Source organism: Manis pentadactyla, chromosome 3, assembly GCF_030020395.1.
Source record: "Manis pentadactyla isolate mManPen7 chromosome 3, mManPen7.hap1, whole genome shotgun sequence".
In the NCBI taxonomy this organism is placed as follows: Eukaryota; Metazoa; Chordata; class Mammalia; order Pholidota; family Manidae; genus Manis; species Manis pentadactyla.
Window position 1 is genome coordinate 69,543,714 of NC_080021.1, and position 21,376 is coordinate 69,565,089.

General features: G+C 34.9%; 1 protein-coding gene across 2 annotated transcripts in view; it reads left to right on the forward strand.

Moving 5' to 3' along the window:
- ARFGEF1 (ADP ribosylation factor guanine nucleotide exchange factor 1) overlaps nt 1-21,376 on the forward strand; it is a 144,574-nt gene that overhangs the window by 89,755 nt on the left and 33,443 nt on the right. For both annotated transcript variants that reach the window (XM_036886251.2, XM_036886252.2), the window contains exons 11-22: nt 2,927-3,026; nt 3,130-3,269; nt 3,377-3,485; nt 4,158-4,359; nt 9,902-10,013; nt 10,363-10,568; nt 10,827-10,911; nt 14,715-14,886; nt 16,798-16,949; nt 18,572-18,700; nt 19,573-19,731; nt 19,972-20,122. In XM_036886251.2, coding sequence (XP_036742146.1) covers nt 2,927-3,026; nt 3,130-3,269; nt 3,377-3,485; nt 4,158-4,359; nt 9,902-10,013; nt 10,363-10,568; nt 10,827-10,911; nt 14,715-14,886; nt 16,798-16,949; nt 18,572-18,700; nt 19,573-19,731; nt 19,972-20,122 — 1,717 coding nt within the window. The remainder of the gene's footprint in view (nt 1-2,926; nt 3,027-3,129; nt 3,270-3,376; nt 3,486-4,157; nt 4,360-9,901; nt 10,014-10,362; nt 10,569-10,826; nt 10,912-14,714; nt 14,887-16,797; nt 16,950-18,571; nt 18,701-19,572; nt 19,732-19,971; nt 20,123-21,376) is intronic.

Below are 21,376 nucleotides of genomic sequence, written 5' to 3' on the forward strand. Positions count from 1 at the left end.
TTTTTTCTTTTTGTTTCTCTGGGCATGTTCCATTGCTTTGTCTTTCAGCTCGCTGCTCCTATCTCATCTAGTCTGCAGTTGTGAACCCCTCTATTGTATTTTCAGTTTAGTATTGTTTAGCTCTGTGACTTCTGCTTGGCTCTCTTATGTTTTCTATTTGTTGAAATTCCTACTGTGTTTATCCATTTTTCTCTTTGCCTCAGTGAGCATCATTATGGTCATTACTTTGAACTCTTTATAGGTAGATTATCTCCATTTCATTAAGGTCTTTTTTGAGGTCTTGTCTTATTCTTTTGTTTGGAATATATTTATTTGTTTCCTCTTCTTGCTTGACATGTTTGTTTCTATGTATTCTGCAGAACAGCACCCTCTCTCAGTATTGGAGGAGTGTTCTTGTGTAGGTGATGATCCTTCTGGGCTAACTTTGCCCTAGGTCTTGGTTGTCTTTCAAACCTTTATGATTATCTAAACTGCCAGATTTATTCTCAATATGCACATGTTGTTGAGTGTGTGCTAAGACCTGTGAATAATCCAAAGGGAGAAATCTCATTTAGCACTTAGTTTCAGGCTGACTGTAAGCCAGACCCTCAGGCAGCATCTTTGAAAGTAGGCAAATGTATTTAGTCCTGTGGGGCCACAGTTGTAATCCCTGTTGGCCTCTAGGTCGAGAGTTCTGGAGGTGTCCCCTGTGCAATGATTGTAAAAAACAGGGCTCCAGGTAAGTATAAAAGCTCTTTCTGGGAAGTTTTGTTGGTCTTTATTGGGTTCAGGGTATTGCACACAGGGATGGCGTCTCCCAGCTTACACTCCCTTGAAGTACCTCTTTAGGTATATTGGAAACCAGAAGCCTGTTCTTCATGCTGAAGCTTTAGGCAAAGTAAACAGGCCTTTTTTAAACAAGAAAACTGGGGTTGTGGTCCAGCCTTCTGTCTGTGCAGTGCTCTCAGGGGTGGTGGCCTGCCAAGAATTGTGTTTCTGATTGTGCAGTCCTTTGGAGCTCTGCAATGTTAGCTTTCTTGGCCACCAGGCCAGGTAGTCAAGGGATGTTCCCTGTGTGGATTGCCCATATACTCTCACTTTAGCAAGGTAGCTGAAGGTTATAGTGTTTGGGGCATACTCACTGGCTTCACAAAGGCAGCCTGAAAATGTCTTGAGACCGTGTATACATGGGCTTCAGCAGTGCAGCAGGAGAGTGCATTGTCTGTGTGCCTGCCAGTTTTGGAGTGGGAGTGGGAGAATGCTGCAATTGTTTGTGCTCAGCAGCCCAGCCAGAGACAAAGAGGTGTCATATCCTCCTACATTTACAGAGGTCAACTAGGGAACAGGAGAACTCAACGACCATTCACACTTGCCTGTCCCAGTCAGGGAGCAGGAGATCATTGCAACTGCCTGCACTCTCTGGCCTCACAAGTGCCACAACCACTCAACCCTGCCCATCCCAGCAAGATGGCAAACTTCTTGATTCATGGCACTATTAGAGCAAAGATTGTAATGTTTTCATGGTGTACTGTGTCAAAAGAAATACCTAACAGTTCCATTTTTTAGGCAGTTAGGTCCAAACAGCAATTATTTGTCTTAACAATGTAGTCTCCATTTGAAAAAAAAAAATGGCAGACACAAATGAAGAGAAAAAAAAGTTTGTATTTCATTCTCAGTAATAATTACTGACTTTAGAATGTATATGCCTCTTGGGCTCTGCACAGCTTCTTAGACCGTGAAATCAAATGGACACTGCCACCATCATTTCCTATTCTTCATGATTTTCATATGGTACCTGATTTTTATCATAGAAACCACTAAAATCCAAGTTTGTAAAAATAATGATGTCATTGAAAGGAATGCAGTGTGACCTAATTGATCTGATACCAAAACTGAACATTCTTGCAAGGTATCCAGTAGATAAATTCCTTCTGAAATTTACCTCAGAAATTCTCATGGCATCCTTCTGAGCTTGCTGTAACTTTCTGGGGTGCTTGGGTACAGTGTTGGAAACTGTGGCCATAAATAGTTATTGAATACTTACTGTGTACCATGAAGTGTGGTCATGGTGCTTAGCAAGAAAAACCTGGTGACTACCATCTTAGAGCTTATAGTCTTATATGAAATACTGACATTAAAGAAATATTAGAAATGTGTTGAATTTTGTGAAAGAAAATCACATTACAAGGATACCTCACCCAGTTTGGGGGAGGAGACATTAGTCATATTATAAATGTGAATTTCTATATTCATAATGTTTGAAACATGATGTTCCATAAATGTTGGTTTTATTTTTCATTCATCCCCTCTTAAGTTACAGTCATTTTTCCAAAATAAATTTGAATCTAAACATTCTTAGCTCTTAAATTGAAATTTTGTTTAATTAGTTAACTGCTTTGTACTTGACATTGTTTTGTATAAAGGATAGTGAAGAATAGTTTGTAGTTTTCAGACAATAAAGACTTCCACATGTGTATATAATTATAAAAATATAGCGGTGTATGAGAATTAAATCCTTGTGTGGATTACAATAGCAGTTACTTTTAAGTGTAGGAATAGTTAGACTTACCCATTACTATAATGTCTGAAAAACATAACTGATGAACATAATATCTGGTGGGGGGGGGGGTTTAAAAAATCAAATATGAGTTTTATTAGTTTATTAGAATACGTTCAAGAAGTTATCACCCAGAGGAACTCCAAATCTTTGCATAATTCTTTTGTAATGGCTGTGTGATAACAAACAAAACATTGTGAAGTACAAAGGCTATTTTAAGTCATCTATCCAAGTTATTTTAGTCCTGACATTTCAAAGATGGACTTCAAAGTTGCTGAACTCCAGAGGAGCCTGGATTCTAATCCCTGCTTTCCAGCTTTGAGATATTTAAAAAGTGATCACATCCATGAAATATAAATAATATTTTAAACAAATTTTCCCCAATCACAGGTGTTCTTTAAAGAAATTTTCCTGTACATTTTGGAAACTTCTACCAGCTCATTTGACCATAAATGGATGGTTATTCAGACATTGACAAGAATTTGTGCAGGTATTTCAGACTATCTTCTCTCTCATTTTGAGATATTTAGAAGGTCAAATATACCCATATACTAGATGCCTTTTGTTCAAACTAATACACTGTATTGTTTCAGATGCTCAGAGTGTAGTGGATATTTATGTTAACTATGACTGTGACTTAAATGCAGCAAATATATTTGAAAGACTAGTAAATGATCTATCAAAAATTGCTCAAGGACGGGGCAGTCAGGAACTTGGTATGAGTAATGTTCAGGTAAGAACTTTAAAGGCATTTTCAAACTTAAACTTTGCTAAGGAAGAGCTATATGTTTTCCTTAAAAGGTCTATTGGTTTTTATTCTTTTTGTGAATTATTTTGTAGGAACTGAGCCTGAGGAAAAAAGGTTTAGAATGCTTAGTGTCTATTTTGAAGTGTATGGTTGAATGGAGTAAGGATCAGTATGTGAATCCCAACTCTCAGACAACTCTTGGTAAGGTGACATTTTGAGTTAAATTCTTTGTCATTTTAAGTAAATGGTACTTTGGAGGATAGTTGCTGCAGATACCATTAAGCCAGTTTCATCATGTCTTTATTCACTTAGCTGATGAAGAAGCATTCTCTGTGAGTTAAGTAATGAGCTTCAAAATCATGAATTTCCCAACTTAGTTATTCAAGCTTTTTTTTCTTTCTAAATCCCACTAGAAATAGTTTGAATATCACATTAAAATGCAGCATACTTATGCAACTTTGTTAAAGGATAAGCAATAGCAGAAACATATAAGAGCCAACATATTTTTTAAGAAGATTGAATTGTTCATCTGTGTTTGGCATTTATCTCACTTAGAGAAAAACTCATAGCTCCATCTCCCCTAGCATTAAGAGCCTTTTGAAAGAAAACTGTTCCTTATGAGGCAGGAGCTGGGAGCAGAAATCCAATGGATACTCAGCACTGCAACTGCAGAAAGAACTTTTAATGGTGCAGATTGTACACATGCTAATTGTTTTCATATCAAAGTATGTTGTCTGTTATGGCACTTAATATTTTATTTATATTAAATAGATATCTAAGTGGCATTGAAATACTTGCCTTATTTGGGAATTTTTCTTTTACATTTTTTTTCTTTGATAGAATAATTTACTGTGTCAGTTTTTCTACTTTCAGGTCAAGAAAAACCCTCAGAGCAAGAGACGAGTGAAATCAAACACGCTGAGACAATAAACAGATATGGAAGTTTAAATTCCCTGGAGTCAACATCATCATCAGGAATAGGCAGCTACAGTACACAGATGTCTGGCACTGATAATCCAGAGCAATTTGAAGTCCTAAAGCAACAAAAAGAAATAATAGAGCAAGGGATAGATCTGTGAGTGTCTGATTTTAAGGAGAAATGTTATTGAATGTTCCTCTCCTGGTACTGTGTTACTTTTGGCCTGGATTTCTCTACATGTTCAGATTATTTTATTTCCTTCTTTCTACTATCTTTCAGTGAGTAAAAAGGGACATAATTCTCCTGGAAACAAGACTTCTAGTGGTTCCTTATTCTGGTCCCCCTTGTTCATTGCAGTCTAGCCCAAACAGATCTTATAACACATTTGAAATTGGCTTTGCACCTTATTTGATATGCTGTTCGTGATTATCATCTGTGCAGTTTGTTGGTCATTTAGGTCGGCTATAATATCCCCTATTGTATTTCCTAAGCAGGTGACTACCCAAAAAATTTTAAGTAGGAAACTTGTAATAGCTAGCATTGCTCCTTTATAGGTTTTATATTTTCTTTAGTTGCTTTACAAATGTCCTGCTCTTGTTATTGACCCATTATTACTCATTTCATTTTTTTTTTTTTTTTTTTTTTGTAGATAATTATTTTTTATTGAAGGGTAGTTGACACACAGTATTCCATTAGTTTCAGGTGTACAACACAGTGATTCAACATTTATATACATGATAATTCTACCTACCAGCTATCACCATACCAAGTTGTTACAATATTTTGACTATATTCCTTATGCTATACATTACTTCCCGGTTACTTATTTATTTTACAATTGGAAGAGTGTCCTTTTTTTTTTTTTTTTTTTTTGTGAGGGCATCTCTCATATTTATTGATCAAATGGTTGTTAACAACAATAAAGTTCTGTATAGGGGGGTCAATGCTCAATTCACAGTCATTAATCCACCCCAAGCCTAATTTTCATCAGTCTCCAATCTTCAAAAGCATAACAAACAAGTTCTTACATGGAGAACAAATTCTTACATAGTGAATAAGTTACATGGTGAACAGTACAAGGGCAGTCATCACAGAAACTTTTGGTTTTGCTCATGCATTATGAACTATAAACAGTCAGTTCAAATATGAATACTCATTTGATTTTTATACTTGATTTATATGTGGATACCACATTTCTCTCTTTATTATTATTATTTTTAATAAAATGCTGAAGTGGTAGGTAGATGCAAGATAAAGGCAGAAAACATAGTTTAGTGTTGTAAGAGAGCAAATGTAGATGATCAGGTGTGTGCCTGTAGACTATGTGTTAATCCAAGCTAGACAAGGGCAATAAAACATCCGCATATGCAGAAGATTTCTCTCAGAACAGGGAGGGTGAGGTTCTAAGCCTCACCTCTGTTGATCCCCAATTTCTCACCTGATGGCCCCCCTGCGACTGTGCCTGTCTTAGGTTGTTCCTCCCTTGAGGAATCTTACCCGTCTCTGGCTAACCAGTCATCTTCCGGGGCCATACAGGGAAATGTAAAGTTGGTAAGTGAGAGAGAAGCCTTATTGTTTGAAAAGGTTAGCTTTTTACTTCTTTGCATATTTCTGCCCTGTGGCTTCTATGCCCAGCATTTGTCTTGAGGTATCTTTACCACTTGGAAGAATTATGATACTCGGTAAATTTGATATGAGGCACGAATTCTATTTAAGAGTTGTAATTAGGAAGGAAGAAGAAAAGCTGTAGAAGTAGCAGGCAGAAGAAAACATGGGAAGATTGATTATTTCTTTGACATATCTTCTTGTAGAGTAACTTCAGCATGTATAGGTTTTAAACTACTAATTAAATTGAGCAACACATTAACATAATAGGAGTATAGTTGCGTAACCAAAGCATACTTGTAATTACCAGCCATCTCCAGTGAAACCAAGAAAACCAGTTAGGCACCTTAGGCATTTGTGAAAACTTATCTATGATATGGTGGATATTGTCCAAGTGAACTTGGACAGTCTGAGAGAAATCAGACAAATTAAAACAACCCATTCCTGGGGACTGTTCACATCCCATATGTTCTTTTAACAGTAAATAGTCTGTAGTTGTAAGATTTTGGAGCGCTACAATTTGCACTTCTCCTAATTCTTGGTTGAGTTCCAACAGTATAGATCCAGTCAAATTTGTTGTTTTACTGTATGCACAGGCCAGCTTAGATATCTCCTTCTTCATTCCCATGGCAAGTCCAGGAACTGGTGGGATGAGTGCATCTACACCTGTAGCAGCACGTGGATCTTTGTTGGGTTTTTTGATGATCATCTTCTGGCATGAGTCTTCCAGAGAGTGCTGATGTTAGAAGTTCTTTTTCATATCGTATCTTAGTTCATTTTCAGGGTAGCCAAATTAGGCTTTGATCCTCTGTATCATTTCATTTTTATATGTTGATAAGGTAAGGTATAAATTCCTTTTCCAACCTGGCTGCTTCACCAGACCCTGGTCTTATGAAATCAGTTTTCCTATTAAGCTATGTGATGTCAGCGTGCTCCTGCACCATTTCTTGTCTACGTATTACCATGCTGCTTGCCTTTCTCTTACCATCCATCTCTTCCTTCATGGAAAAGCTATAAGGAAAAGTGGCTTCTGGCCCTTCCCCATGAATCCAGCTACTGTGAACAGCTGGAGAAACCTCCTCTTGTGTTCACTTGGCCACTGCTTCTGCTGCAAAGCATTTCTTCTTGAGTGTTCAGCAGTGCCTCTTGGTAAATGTTCAAGGTCCCTTTTTCAGTGTTCATATAAAAAAAAGCACTGACAAAATGACATTCTTTGTCATAAAATTATAAAACCTTGCAAAATTTCCTCAGGAAATAGCCACTAATATTTTATTCATTCTGATTTTTAGTCAGTATTTATCAGAGTCCCTCTGTTCCAGGCAGGCATTATGCAAGGTCCTTGGGAAATGTGGTGAATGAAACAGCCCTTGCTTCTTAGGGGTTCAGGGTCTAGTATGTATGAACAGATACTCAGAGGGAAACTTTGGTCACTCAGGAAACAAATATTTGGTGTTTGGGACAGTGTGCCAAGAACCAGGAAGGCTCTTATATTCAAGATTACAGTCTAAATATGGGCAAAATGTGTTTTAAAAATAGCTTTTAGTCAAGTGCATAATAGAGTGTTGAACAAAGTGGTGCCAAGGGATGATAACTCTACCTGAAGTACTTAGGAGTGAGAGGGAGTCATCGCATAGGGTTTCAGAGTAGAGGTCTTCCTAGTCCCTAGTCCTCATTCAGCCATCAGACTTGCTTTCTGCTCCATGCTTTCATGGGAATACTTTCATGTTGCTGTAATCCCAGTGTACTTTTCCATGACCATTCCTTTCATGACATCACTCTGTCCTGTCCCTCTTACCATCTGACTGTGCCATCTCAGTCTCACTGTGGGCTATTTGTCTCCTGCGTACATCTTAGTATTTCCTGGGTTTTGTCTTACTTTATAACTTCTTGATGATTGTGTTGTTTTTCATTACTTCATTTAACTGTGAGTTACATCTCATAATACCCATGTTACTTTTAACATAAATACCTCTACTAAAGTCCAGACTCAAATCTGTATTTGCCTGTTGGGCATCTCCACTGGATACTGAATAGCTTCGCACACTTAGCTTGTCCATAACTAAATTTATCAGTCTCCATTCTCTCAATAATTAGTTTCTCCAATATGCCTACCAAAAAACAAAAGGCAAACAGAAAATCTTGTCATTTCTATAATCCTTATTTAGCTTAGTAACCCCAGTATGCTACTAAATTAATAAGCTAGAATCCTGGGACTTCCTTAATTTTTCCCCTTGGATGTAAGCTGTCAGTAAATCCTATTGATTCTACTTCCTAAATATCTTTGCAATTTATTCTCTTCCTGTCCATCTCACACAGTTGTTCTCTCAAGTCAAATCATCACCATATCTTGCCTTGACTAATATAATCTTTAATTGGCTTACTTTTCTTGATCTTATTCTCTAGTGTTTTCTCCCACTTAGCTAGAGTAATCTTTCTTGAATGAAAACCTGCTTCTATTTCTTCCCTCTCTGTCTCTTAGAGAATAAAGCCACAGTTTGTTGTAATAACATATAACACTCTTCATGATTTGGATCTGTTGGACTCTAAGCTTCATCACCTGCCACTTCTTTGTCTTACCTCATTGTTCCAACAATATGGACCTATTTATTAAAATATCATGCTGTTTTATGCTTTCATGTGTTAGTAAGACCTCTTTCTAAGATGTTTTTTCTTACTGCTTTTAAAAGATGTAATCATTTTTCAAAGCCCAGTTCCACAGCCACCTTCCTCAGGAAATATACTGACTATCTCTATTAATCAGTCACTTTCTCTGCTGTGCTATCTTCTTACCTTATAAATGCATTATGTGTTGCATTTTTTACTCTTATTTCTTAAAATTGTGTTTTTTCCATTTGAGTAAAAACTCCTAGAGTACAGAGATTGTGTTTACCTCAGTGAAAAATGTTTGACTTTAATATGTACGTGGCAATGGCTGAATTAGGACTTGATGGGGAATCATTAGGAGGGTAGAACAGGGAAGGATGTTTCAGACGAAGAGAATGGCATGTGCAGCAGCACAGAGGAAAGGGAGAACAATTGAGGACTTGTTATTTGAGGACTATTGTTTAGCATGACAGGGCAGGCTGGGAGGATAGTAGCAGGAAGTGAGATGAGAGCATTGAGTTGGATCCATATCACAGAAGGTCTTTTTCTTCATGTAAAGGAGTTTTGTCTTATTCCTTTTGGCATTGGTGTCCTGTGTATTGAAGGATTTTAAGCAGAGGAGCAGCCATATCAGATTTCTGTTTTTGGAAAGACGACTCTGCCAGCAGCTTGAAGGATAGATTAGAATGTGAGCAAAGAAACAAGAGATAGGGAGACATGTAAGAACTCTTGCGGTACCCAGATGACAGGCGATGAGGTGCCAGATTAATTACTGGTACAGTAAAAGTAGAGAGTAAATGATTTGGAAACGAAGAAGTGACATTTAAATTGGATCTTTAAGCATAAAGGTGAGCTCCCCAGTGAATGGAACAGGTAAAGGGCATTAACGTTAAGAGGAAGTAGACTCACAAAGTGCTTTATGTTTAGGGAATGAAATAGTGTATGTGGGAGTGGATGAGAGAGATGCTAGAGGTAATACTGAGAAAGCTTTTATGTATCAGTCTAATCAGTTTGGACTTTATTTTGAAAAATACTGGGTATGTAGAGATTTTTTAATAAAGGAAATAATGCTTTCAGATTGTGGATAAAATAGTCACCAGAATTCAAAAGCAGGAAACTTAGAATTAATCAATGGTTGTATGTAGAATGAGCCAATATTATTTGAGCATTAAGGAGAATATATATATTAAAATATAAGATATTTAAGTATTTATATCCTTACTCAAAGTTCATCTCCCATGCCAGATAGTCGTGAAATGGTCCATATCATTGATAAAGGTGACCTTCTATTTGAGACTCCTTTCTAAGAATAAAAAATTAAACTTGGTATAATGTAATATTTTTTGTATATTCATGCATTGACTATATTAAATAAGCTATTTCCTGAGTGTTATTAGAAAATTTATTTACTGTGGTTTAAGATAGAAAAGCATTTGTATTCCCTAAAAAACTATCTATTAATGTTCTTATTAACTTGAACATCATCTAGATTTAATAAGAAACCAAAGAGAGGAATACAGTACCTCCAAGAACAAGGGATGCTTGGCACTACACCTGAAGATATTGCTCAGTTCTTACATCAAGAGGAAAGATTAGACTCAGTAAGAATATAATTTTATTTCATTATAATCTTTTCTATAAAATTCATCTTTAAGTTAATAATGATACATACTTTTTTCTCCTTTAAAATACCCTCTTATGTAAGTAAACCTTAAAAATAACCTAGGTATTCTTAATTTTGCTTTTTAATTTTCTAAACTGAAAATATCTTCATTTTTTTTTTGTAAAAATGCATTTAGTATGTTTAACTTTTACCTTCATGTTTAAAATAGTGTGCTCTTGTATGTAGTCAAAACCTGTGGATCTTACAGTTTTTCTGTTTTTTTTAAATGGCTGTACAGCAAATGTGACATTCTATTAGGATATTGGTTTCTATCTTTTGCTCTTTAGACTCAAGTGGGTGAGTTCCTGGGAGATAATGATAAATTTAACAAAGAAGTCATGTATGCATATGTGGACCAACATGACTTTTCAGGAAAGGACTTTGTTTCAGCCCTTCGTATGTTTCTGGAAGGATTCCGTCTTCCAGGAGAAGCTCAGAAAATTGATCGATTGATGGAAAAATTTGCTGCAAGATACCTAGAATGCAACCAAGGGTAAGCAACATTCAAATTCAAATACTTAAGTTACCAACTATGTCCAAGACACTATGCTCGAAGGCATCAGAAGCATAGTTACATGCTCCCAGAGAACTTAGCTTATCTATGACCTGTATGTGGTAAGATGGTTCCGTAAAAAATTATAGAAGGTAATCCTGAAAGAAAAAATTTTAAGTGCTATGAAGTTTGAGGTAACTTATTTAAGTGAAACTGTAAACAATTTAAGTTAATAACATGATACATTTCTTTTTCCAGACAAACCCTTTTTGCTAGTGCAGATACTGCTTATGTTTTGGCTTACTCAATTATCATGCTGACCACAGATCTCCACAGTCCACAGGTATGTTTTCTTCCAGGGCAGTTCTACAATAGAGTACAAGCTTTAAAAGTTCTTTTAAATTCAATAAGTAAAAGTATAAATTTAATCTTATTTTGTTAAACCAATCACCAAACTGGAGTATTTAATTTAATTTGGTATAGTTTATTTTACAAATCTTTAATTCTAATTAAACTTCTTAGATATCTGTAAAATAAATCTGTATTTGTCTCATTAACTGTATAAAACAAGATGAATTTTAATCTAAGAATATATTTATAGTTATTCTGCCTATACCTATTACAACATGGAAAGACACTACATATAAACCTCCTTTTTATTTTTTTTTACGTTTCAAGAAACAGTAGAGTGATTAGTGTAGATCTTTCATGTGCTCATCACCGAGCTTCTACAGCTGGATGGCCGATCACAAAGCTTATGGCCAATCTTGCTACATTTATATCCCCACTATCCCCCAGATCATTTTGAGGTGAGTTCCAAGTAGCATATCATTTCATTTGTTTTATTTTGGTGTATATCTCTGAAAGAGAAATACTTGAAACATAACCATAATACCATTGTTACCCAAAATTGACAATAACTTTAAAATATCAGATATTCAGAAGTATTCAGATTTTTTTGCCTGATAAAATTCATCATTCCTTCTTAAATATTAAGGAGTTGTCATTTGATATCTAATATCCACTAGCAAAAAAAGTATTTTTAAAGTTTAGATAGTTAATGCTTAGTTTCAAAAACATGCTTAGGGGGAAATTATCTTTATAAATTAATCTATTTGCAAGAATTTCTTAGAAAACATGCTTTGGTATCCTTAGGGGAAATTATCTTTACAAATTAACCTATTTGCAAGAATTTCTTTTTAGGGATAGGCATCTAATGATATCTATTATTCTTAGGCTGTGCAACTGTATACATATGACTAATCTGAGATATATACTGGAAAAAACTAAAGTTTGAGATTAAGCTTTGCAATATAGGGATTTTTGTGTGTATTTTGAGATATTTAAGATGGTGTTGATATGGAAAGTATATACTACATATATGATGGGATTATATAGAGAGGTACTCCTTTAAAAAAAAATCATTTAAAATTTGCCTTTGGCCAGTTACTGGTAGTGTAGTAAAAGCAGCTCACTTTGAGGGTTTTCATTATCTAGCACTGTTTTCCATGGCTTTATATGGCGGTGTACAGAAAAAGACATACTCGGATTATCTTTAAATGAGTTTTCTGTGTGATTTTTCAGTAATAAATAACCATAAACTAAACCATAAGTAGAATTGTGTTTTTACTGCCTCCTTTGTTTTTAGAATGTTATATTGTTAAATAATTATAAATGAATTATCAGTGTTATATGCATCTGTATCAAATCTTCCTATACTTAACATTCTTATGAAAGGAATTTTGAAGAAATACTAAAACTTCCTTTAAATCCTTTCCAAGTACCCAGATTGTTAGATTTCTGAACACATACCAGTTAGAGAACATTATCTTGAGAACAGAGTCCTGTCTTGATGGCACTATCTACTTCCTGTCTGGAGAACATGTGCTTGGAATCCTCATCCAGCAGTAGTATTAGTTCCAGTGGTAACTGCTTATGGTTCTCTCACTCCCCCTCAGACTGCTGGCTGGCATTGTGTGCTGATACGCAGCCTGCAGCCTGCAGCTACAGAACAGCTTATGAATTCCTATGAATAACAGGCTACGTGGCCTGTTAGAAAATTCAGTCTATAATCATGACCCCGTATGATTTATGAACTATAACAAAGGACATCACTTAAAGAACACAGGTAACTTTAAAGGAATCCCTTAAAACTTATTCTCATTCTTAGTTGTTTTCCAAGTTAAAATATAGGTGAATTTTAACAAGTTACTTATGTTCCTTTGTCACCTAAAATGTTTTTAGACTACCAGTGAATTTTTTGAAAATTTTGAGGTATGTTTAGAACGTGTAATTTTTTTGTGTATATTAATCTCTATCAGTTTTAATGACTGGCTTTACGTGATTCAGGCACTAAAACTAGGCACAGCTTAATGTAAGTACGTGAGAATGAAAGTCAGGAGTAGAGTGTTCCATAGTGTGGAAGTAAACAGGAGAAGAAAAGTAGGATTATGTTCTATATTACTTACAGAATCCCTCTGTGGTAGAGTGTTCTGTTTGAGCAGTGTATTTTTATTTCGGGTACCTGAAATTTATCTTATCTACTCTCACTTCTTGGGAGCTCCCACCTACCCAGATCCGTAAACATACTCTACTGCTACTTGAGATTTCTACCAAAACTTCTCTTTGTCTCTGATTGCCTTGATGCTAAAACAATATGCCACGTTGAGTATTTCCGGATGATGTTGATCTTTTAGCATCTTATGGGCATGAATTGTGTAGTCTTTTATTTTGGTATCCTTGGGTCATTGTGTTTTAGAACTCATCAGAACTTCATGTGAAAGGCTTTCTTTCTTTCACATTTTTTTAGAGCCATGACTCAAGATGAGTTTTAAAGTTACGACTTGTTTATTATTCTTTGTACCTTCTTGTAAATTTGCAGGAGCCTTATATTTAGAGTTGCCTTAAATTATTTATGGAAGGTGGTAGGAATATAATTAAATATGTGTATAGGCATACCTCATTTTATTGAGTTTTACTTTATTATGATTTGCAGATACTGTGGCTTTTTCAAATTGAATGTTTGTGGCAACCCATGCATCTGGCAAGTCTGTTGGTGCCATTTTTCCAATAGCATTTGCTCACTTTATGTCACTGTGTCACATTTTGTTAGCTCTTGGAATATTTCTAGTTCATTATTATTTGTCATGGTGATCTGTGATCGGTGATTACGACTCGCTGGAAGCCCAGATGGTAGCATTTTTTAGCAGTTAAGTATTTTTTAATTAAGGTATGTAGATTGTCTCTTCAGATGTAATGCTACTGTACACTTAGTAGACTACAATATAGTATAAACATAAATTCTATATCCGTTGGAAACCAAAAAATTCATTAGACTCACTTTATTATGATATGTGCTTTATTGTGGTGGTCTGCAGCTGAATCTGCAACAGCTCTGAGGTCTGCCTTCAGAGACATCCTAAGACTTCAGGATTTTGTCCATCTGGGTTTTTGGAGATAAAAAGTGTAAACAATTTTCCTGTGCTAGCCTGGTGACCAGGCTACCATCTTTGTAGACTGCAAACTTGTACTCCACAGATGGATCAAGGTGTGCAGTAGGACATTCCTGTATAGCCTCCTCTGAAACAAGACAAAATGTTCCAAGGTTACCTCACCTGGATCACTTATTACTCAATTGCCATGATAAATCAGTCAGATTGTTATCTAATTTAAATTAATCTCAGCTGTTATTCTTGAAGCTTCTGTTGCATAAGATCAGCTTTTAAGTCATTGGCAACATATTCATGTTATTCTGAACTAAGATTTGAATCTTTCTGATAGCATGTTTCTAACAATTGTCGTTGTCCTTTTTTAAGGACCACGGCAAGAGCTCTTAAACCTTGAGCGAAAACAGTTCATTATTCAGTCTCTCCCTGTTTTCTTATTACAGATTACTCATGCATAAGAGAACAATGTTAATGAGTATGTGCTAGGATGGGTCTTCTCTACATTGCCTTTATTTTTTGACTTCCTTTTTCATTCTGATGTGTTCTGCTGAATATTTTCTGCTTCCTACCCTCACAGTACATTTAAATTCTCTTATATGAGTATTCAAATACATAAAATAAGAGTTTTAAAATAATTTTTTAGGGATTTTATGAATTTTTAAGTAATTTTTAAGGATTATAATAGTTTTTCAATTTCTAGGTTAAAAATAAAATGACAAAGGAACAGTATATTAAGATGAATAGAGGTATCAATGACAGTAAAGACCTTCCTGAAGAGTATCTGTCAGCCATCTATAATGAAATAGCTGGAAAAAAGATATCAATGAAGGAAACAAAAGAACTAACAATCCCTACAAAATCAACTAAACAAAGTAAGTATCCAAATCAACTGAGTCCTGATTGTTCAGGAGAATATATTCTTAAAATAATTTTTCACTTGGTTTAGAATACATAAAATATTACTTATTTTAATGAGAAGTATTATAATACAGTTTGCTGATCTGATTGTATTTTTTTCCCCATCCTGAAGAAAGATAACACTGGTCAGTGATTATTGGAAATTGCAAACATAGTATGCATGCATTTGTGTGTGTTTATACTTGTCCATTTAGCAGTTGATCTCAGCATGGTCTTGGAGGTCAGATTTGTTAGCCCCATTAGTCAGACTTCAACTCTCAGTGTTTTTTTCTGCCTCATCATCTACAAGCAACATATTTCCATCTGTTCCTCTGTCATGTACACATAAACAGAAGCTGGAAGTAGGGGTGATTGAAGGAGGCAGGGCAAGTTAGGATCATGAAGGGCCCGTGGAATTGGAACTCACTACTTCTGGTGCATCGTAAATCCCACCACTGTAGTGTTCCTTGACTAACCAGCATTAGGAGCCAACTGTGGGCCTGGCTTCATTCTAGACATTCTGTTTAAGTAGACAGTGGTGATTAAATTAGAGCTAAAGTCTTGCTATAGGACTAAGGTGAGGGTAGTGGCTCAAGAATATAACAGTAATGTGAAGAAAGTACTCTGCCTTTCTGAGCACTTCCACTTGAAAATGGAATCTCAAGCTTTACCTAACAGAACAGATTGCAATAGCAAAATTCTGTTGAGAGAAGCTAAAAGGCCTATGTGATATGTACATTTCTAGAAGTTGAAAAATTATAAGAGGAGAGTAGGGACTAGGAAAATATTAGAGGGAATAGTGGAGTATAACTGGCTATATCTTTTAGAATAATATAGGGAATGATTCTAAGGAATTTTAAGTTCTCCCTTATTTTATAGATAGGAAACTGAAATAGAGAGATTAGGAAGCTTCGGATCATAAATCTATAAGCTGAGTATAGTGTAAAAAATTTTATTAAATCTCTGCACCTAAAACTCAAAGAGTAGCAAAGCTAAATCTTGATGTAGGCATCCTTGCCCCTTACTGTAGTCCAGTTCCAATCAGCAGTTTACTTGGTAGTGTTATTTTGGCTCTTCTGCTTATAACATCATAAAATGTATTATTGGTCAGGACTTCTTTTTCACAACTAAGTAGATGCCATTCTCTGATTCGATGTTCTTCTTCATACTCATGTTATAACATCTTCATATTCCTCTTTCTATGGCCTATTTTATACATAGTGGTAGGAAGTCAGTGAGAAGCAGGATCTGAGGAGATGGTGGAGTGCTCAAATACTGAAATCATCGTAGGGCCACTGTTGTCTTAGCCCAGGAGATGCCATTCAAGCAAGTCTTACAAGGGTGCCATTGCCTTTTACTACTCTTCTATCCCCTATTTGTGTTGTTGCCCTAATACTTTCATTGTGACTGATTTGTCCCTACTCTTTTCCCTTCTCATAGGTTTTCCACCTATCCGTATCTTATAGTTCAGGATTCCCACTCCCCACACTTTTGAGGTGAAATTAATTTAACAAAACTAACCATTTTGAAGTGAACAATTCAGTAGCATTTAGTACCTTCACAGTGTTGTTCAACCACCACCTCTGTAATTTCAAAACATTTTCATCACCCCACGTAAAACCCTATATCCATTGAATAGGTAACTCCACATTCCCTCCCTCTCTCCAACCTCTGGCTACAGCCAGTCTGCTTTCTGTTTCTGTGGATTTACCTGCTGTGGATATTTCAGACAAATGGTATCATACAATATATGACCTTTTTTTTTTCTGGCTTCTTAGGACTATTTCTAGTAAGTACTGGTTGTGTTTATTATTTTATAGTAAAACATCAAAATGACATTTTTAAATGTTTTACATTTTAAATGCTAATAGTGTTTGTTGTTTCAGATGTAGCCAGTGAAAAACAAAGGAGACTTCTGTATAACTTAGAAATGGAACAAATGGCCAAGACAGCTAAAGCACTCATGGAGGCTGTGAGCCATGTTCAAGCACCTTTTACAAGTGCAACACATTTAGAGCATGTGAGGCCCATGTTTAAAGTAAGAATTACTACTAACTTCTGGTTGCAATATACATTTATATATCATTTTGTTCAGCATATTTTTTAAGGAAATACAGGGATACAGCCATTAGTGTAGACCCAGAAGCACAATACCAAATATCAGTTTTCTCTTAAAGAAAATGAAAAAAGTTATATACTATTAGCAATTAATAGGGGTGTGAGCTTAGAATTAAGAATAGAAAGATTTCAAACAATGATCTTTAAAATCCTTGGGCTGTTTTTCTCTAAATGAGCTCTGTTTAAAACTTAATTAACTAAAATTTCAAAGTGATCTTGAGCCTCTTACTTTCTTTGAATGCTTCTCGCCCAGGAACTAATATGAGGGTTCTGAGTAAGCCCAGAAAGTACAATAAGGAACAAAAGTGAGCATGACTTATGTTTATAGGTTGATTTAGTGATACTTATTGATTCTTTAAAATTTGATTTACCATTCCTGCTTCATTTTCCTATTCTATATCTTTTCTCCAAGTTCCAGAATAAGTAAACAGTGCAGTAAGGACTGTAGGGAAGTGCAGGAGAATCTAGTCAAGTTTGAAAAGGGAAAATGGGTAAAGTATATTCTAGTTTGTGAGACAGTATGGTAAGGTGGTCTGTGGAAGCTGAAGATCATAACTGGAGTGACATTAACTACACATATGTATGAGTAGTAAAAGATGACTACAAGACTTCTGTGCTTCCTTTTAGCTCTAAATTTTATAATTATTTCTTCCCTGTAGTTCAAGTTTGTGTATTAATGATACGTCTAAAAGCTCGTGAAGAATTGCACGATGAGAGTAGGGCTAGGGAGATCATCTTAGAAGAAATAGTGGAGTATAACTGGCCTTATCTTTTGGAATAATACTGAAAATTATGCTGAAACATAAGAAACACTTCTTTTATGAAATAAATTTTATAAATCGGCTTTTTGTTTTGAATAATCTTACACCCTTATTTTGTTTTTCCTTTCAAACTGGTTTTTTAGGGGTGAAGGAGGACGAAAAAGCAAATAGAATAAGAAACCAGCTATAATTACCACTCAGAAAAAACTTCTGTTAATATGTTTCTATGCTTTTTGGTCTTAATTGAACAGTTTTGATCAGAGTGTGTATAGAATTTTGTATCTTGCTATTTCTCATATAAGTATTTCCTCATTACAAATTCTTCATAAATAGCTTTATTATCAATTTCCTGGGTTACTGTTTTTTTGATACATCCTCTAAGCTAGAATTTAATAAGTAATGAGTTTCTTGGCACAGTAGACAGAGGGGAAAACTATATAATGTTGCTTGGGCTTAAAAAAGTGGGAGGGCAAGATTATAAATTCAGTAGAGTACTCTAGAGATATTTTAAGCACAGCATCTATAAATAATACACATCAATAAAAAATGGAAATAGTCAAAATCCATAAATTATTTTAGTTTTACCCCTTACTTCAGGACTCATCTTTCTCTGTTTCTCTGCAAGCTTTGTCCCTTGCAGTATTCCATGGACCTTTTATTTATTTATTTTTTCAAAACTTCTTCAAATCACACACTGTCTGAAAGCTTTGAGAAATATTAAAATAGTATAATAAAATTTAATTATTGCTTATGATATATTTAAAACTTTTAATTTTTCTAGTTGGCTTGGACACCTTTTCTGGCTGCATTTAGTGTGGGTCTACAAGATTGTGATGATACTGAAGTAGCCTCTCTTTGCCTGGAAGGTATAAGATGTGCAATCAGAATTGCATGCATTTTCAGCATTCAGGTAACAAAGAATTTTGCCTTTGTAGCCAGTCTGGAAATCATAAATAACTTATGCCATTACTAGAGTTTAAATTATGGCTGACTTACTAAACAACTAATTTCAAGTTTAGGATTGAATTTAAATTAATCTTAATGTTTAAGTTTCTAAGAAGCTGTGACAGAAAGGGTAGTTCTGTACTGATGTGTCTAAAACTGATCATAATAATTGGTTTATGTTTTTTTTCTCTAAAGAGTGTAAGCTGTATACAAAGTTTCTAAGACCTTAAGTTAGTTTGAATATCTTATTGAAATATGTTTCATGTTCATGCTTATTTCATCTTTTTTTAGTATTTTATATATTTACATACATCTTTATAACTTTAAGCCTATAACATGTTATCTTTAAGAGAACCCAGTTTAGTACATAATTTTCATGAAGACAGTCCCTTTAGTAATTTATATGCTTTATCTGATAATTCATGTCAGCAAAAGCTTGCTTGCTTTTTTTAAAACCATTTCACATTTAATTATGAATGTTCTGGCTTAAAAAGCACAGCCTAGCCATAGGAAGGAAAATGAGCAAATTTATAAATCAGGTTTCTGCTAGTCCACACAGTATTGAAACATAAGTGTTCAATGAGTTTTTTTTTTTTCCAAATGAAATAACTTGTTATCACATCTTGATTTGATAGTTCTATTACCTTTGGATTTTAGAAATTCATCCTTTTTTCTGTTTGATCACCATCTTAAAATTTTAAGAACCCATAGTTTGAGGTATTGTATGTATTACATTATTTGTTGGTTAAAAACTTACTAAACAGTTTGTCAGTATAGACTTAGAGATTACTCTGTTGTGTTTACAACCACTTAAGTATATTTTTCTCTTTGTTATAGCTGGAAAGAGATGCATATGTCCAAGCGCTAGCAAGATTTACCTTACTTACAGTGAGTTCTGGTATTACTGAAATGAAACAGAAAAACATTGACACCATAAAAACACTTATCACAGTGGCTCATACAGATGGAAATTATTTAGGAAATTCATGGCATGAGGTATAAGCACTTTTTTCAACTTTGCAATTTGGTTTATAAAATGAGCTGATACTAAATATTTTATCACTGACATGCATAAGTGTTTTGGGAGAAAATATAGTACATTCAGAATAAGCACATTTAGCTTTTTATAATGATTTATAATATAGTTTATATTTAAATCCTGGCTGCATACATTTAAATATTTTTGCAGACATTTTTAATGTGGAATTAAAAACGTTTTTCCTTATTGTAATTAAGATTCTGAAGTGCATCAGTCAGTTGGAGCTTGCACAACTTATAGGAACTGGAGTAAAACCTCGATACATTTCTGGAACAGTGCGAGGCAGAGAAGGATCTCTTACTGGAACAAAAGATCAGGCTCCTGATGAATTTGTGGGTCTAGGGCTAGGTAAGAATCTTTAAAAAATATCTTTATATAAAGTGTCAAAAATTGTTAACTTGTTCAACATACATAACTTTATTGTAGCAATGAAATATAGTGGGATATAATAAAATGCCCTTTGGCTAACTTTATGAGGAAAAAACAAGGTGACTATGTAAAAAGCTGTCTTTTTTCTGCCAGGTCTAGTTTGCAACATTAAATGATACTTAGTTTTAATCTCATAGTTGGGAATGGGAGAGGGTGCAGTTTAAAATTATCTGCTTAAGACTAAGTAGGTAACTTGAATGAGTATAATAAAGTGATAAATAATTGAAACAACTGGAGAAGAGCATTTACATTCAGATTTTTAAAAGGCACCATGCAGACATAACCAGATTCTTCTGCCAGTATGGAAACTTCCCCATGGTTCCCATGTGCTAAGTATGGCCAGGAACTCCAGATTTAACCTACTAGAACAAAGGGCATATTAGTGAAAATGGATGAATACAGAAGAACCAAAGGCAATTTATTTGGTCATAAATGGGAAGAGTTCCACCAGGGCAGAAGAAAAGTTTAAACTTTTGAATATTGTACTTCTGGTTTAAATTCTTCTGTGTGCACTGTATGCAAGTTACTTTAACTCTCTGAGCTTCAGTTTCCTCTTTTGCAAACTAATGGTAATAGAGTTGTTAGGATTAAATACCTATATATGTATAAAAATGGACTTAGTACAATGGCTGGTATATTAATAGTTTCTGGATTGTTCTCTATCCGTCTTCCCTAACCCACTTCCAACCAAGAAATCTAGAGACAATTCTGAAAGAGAGCAGGAAAGCATACAAATGAGATCTAGGAATATTTACCTTTTTTTAAGGCTTTGCATTTTAACGTATTTCTGGACATGTAACTTTTTGTCTTTTGGGAGTTTTTCTATTGCAGTAAAAATTCTTAAGTCCAAAAAATTTCAGGTTTGAAAAATTATCTGTAGGCAAAGAAGTAAAGTCCAGCACTATGTTGTGGCCTCAAGCTGGACTGGTAGTTCCCAATAGTAATCCAACAGTGGCAGTCAGCAGTACAGTCTGCGCCTCAGTTGTATCTTTGAGGCTATGGTGCTGAGGTTCTGGGAGGTTCAAGTATAGACCTAATACCTTGGTGACTGAGCATCAGTATTTAGAAATGGTTGTATACCTGCATGGTGGCTTAATATAACTTGGAAGTCTGACTCAGAACATTAGAATTATACTTACTCCAGAAGGTGGCATGAGATAAGATGAAAAATAT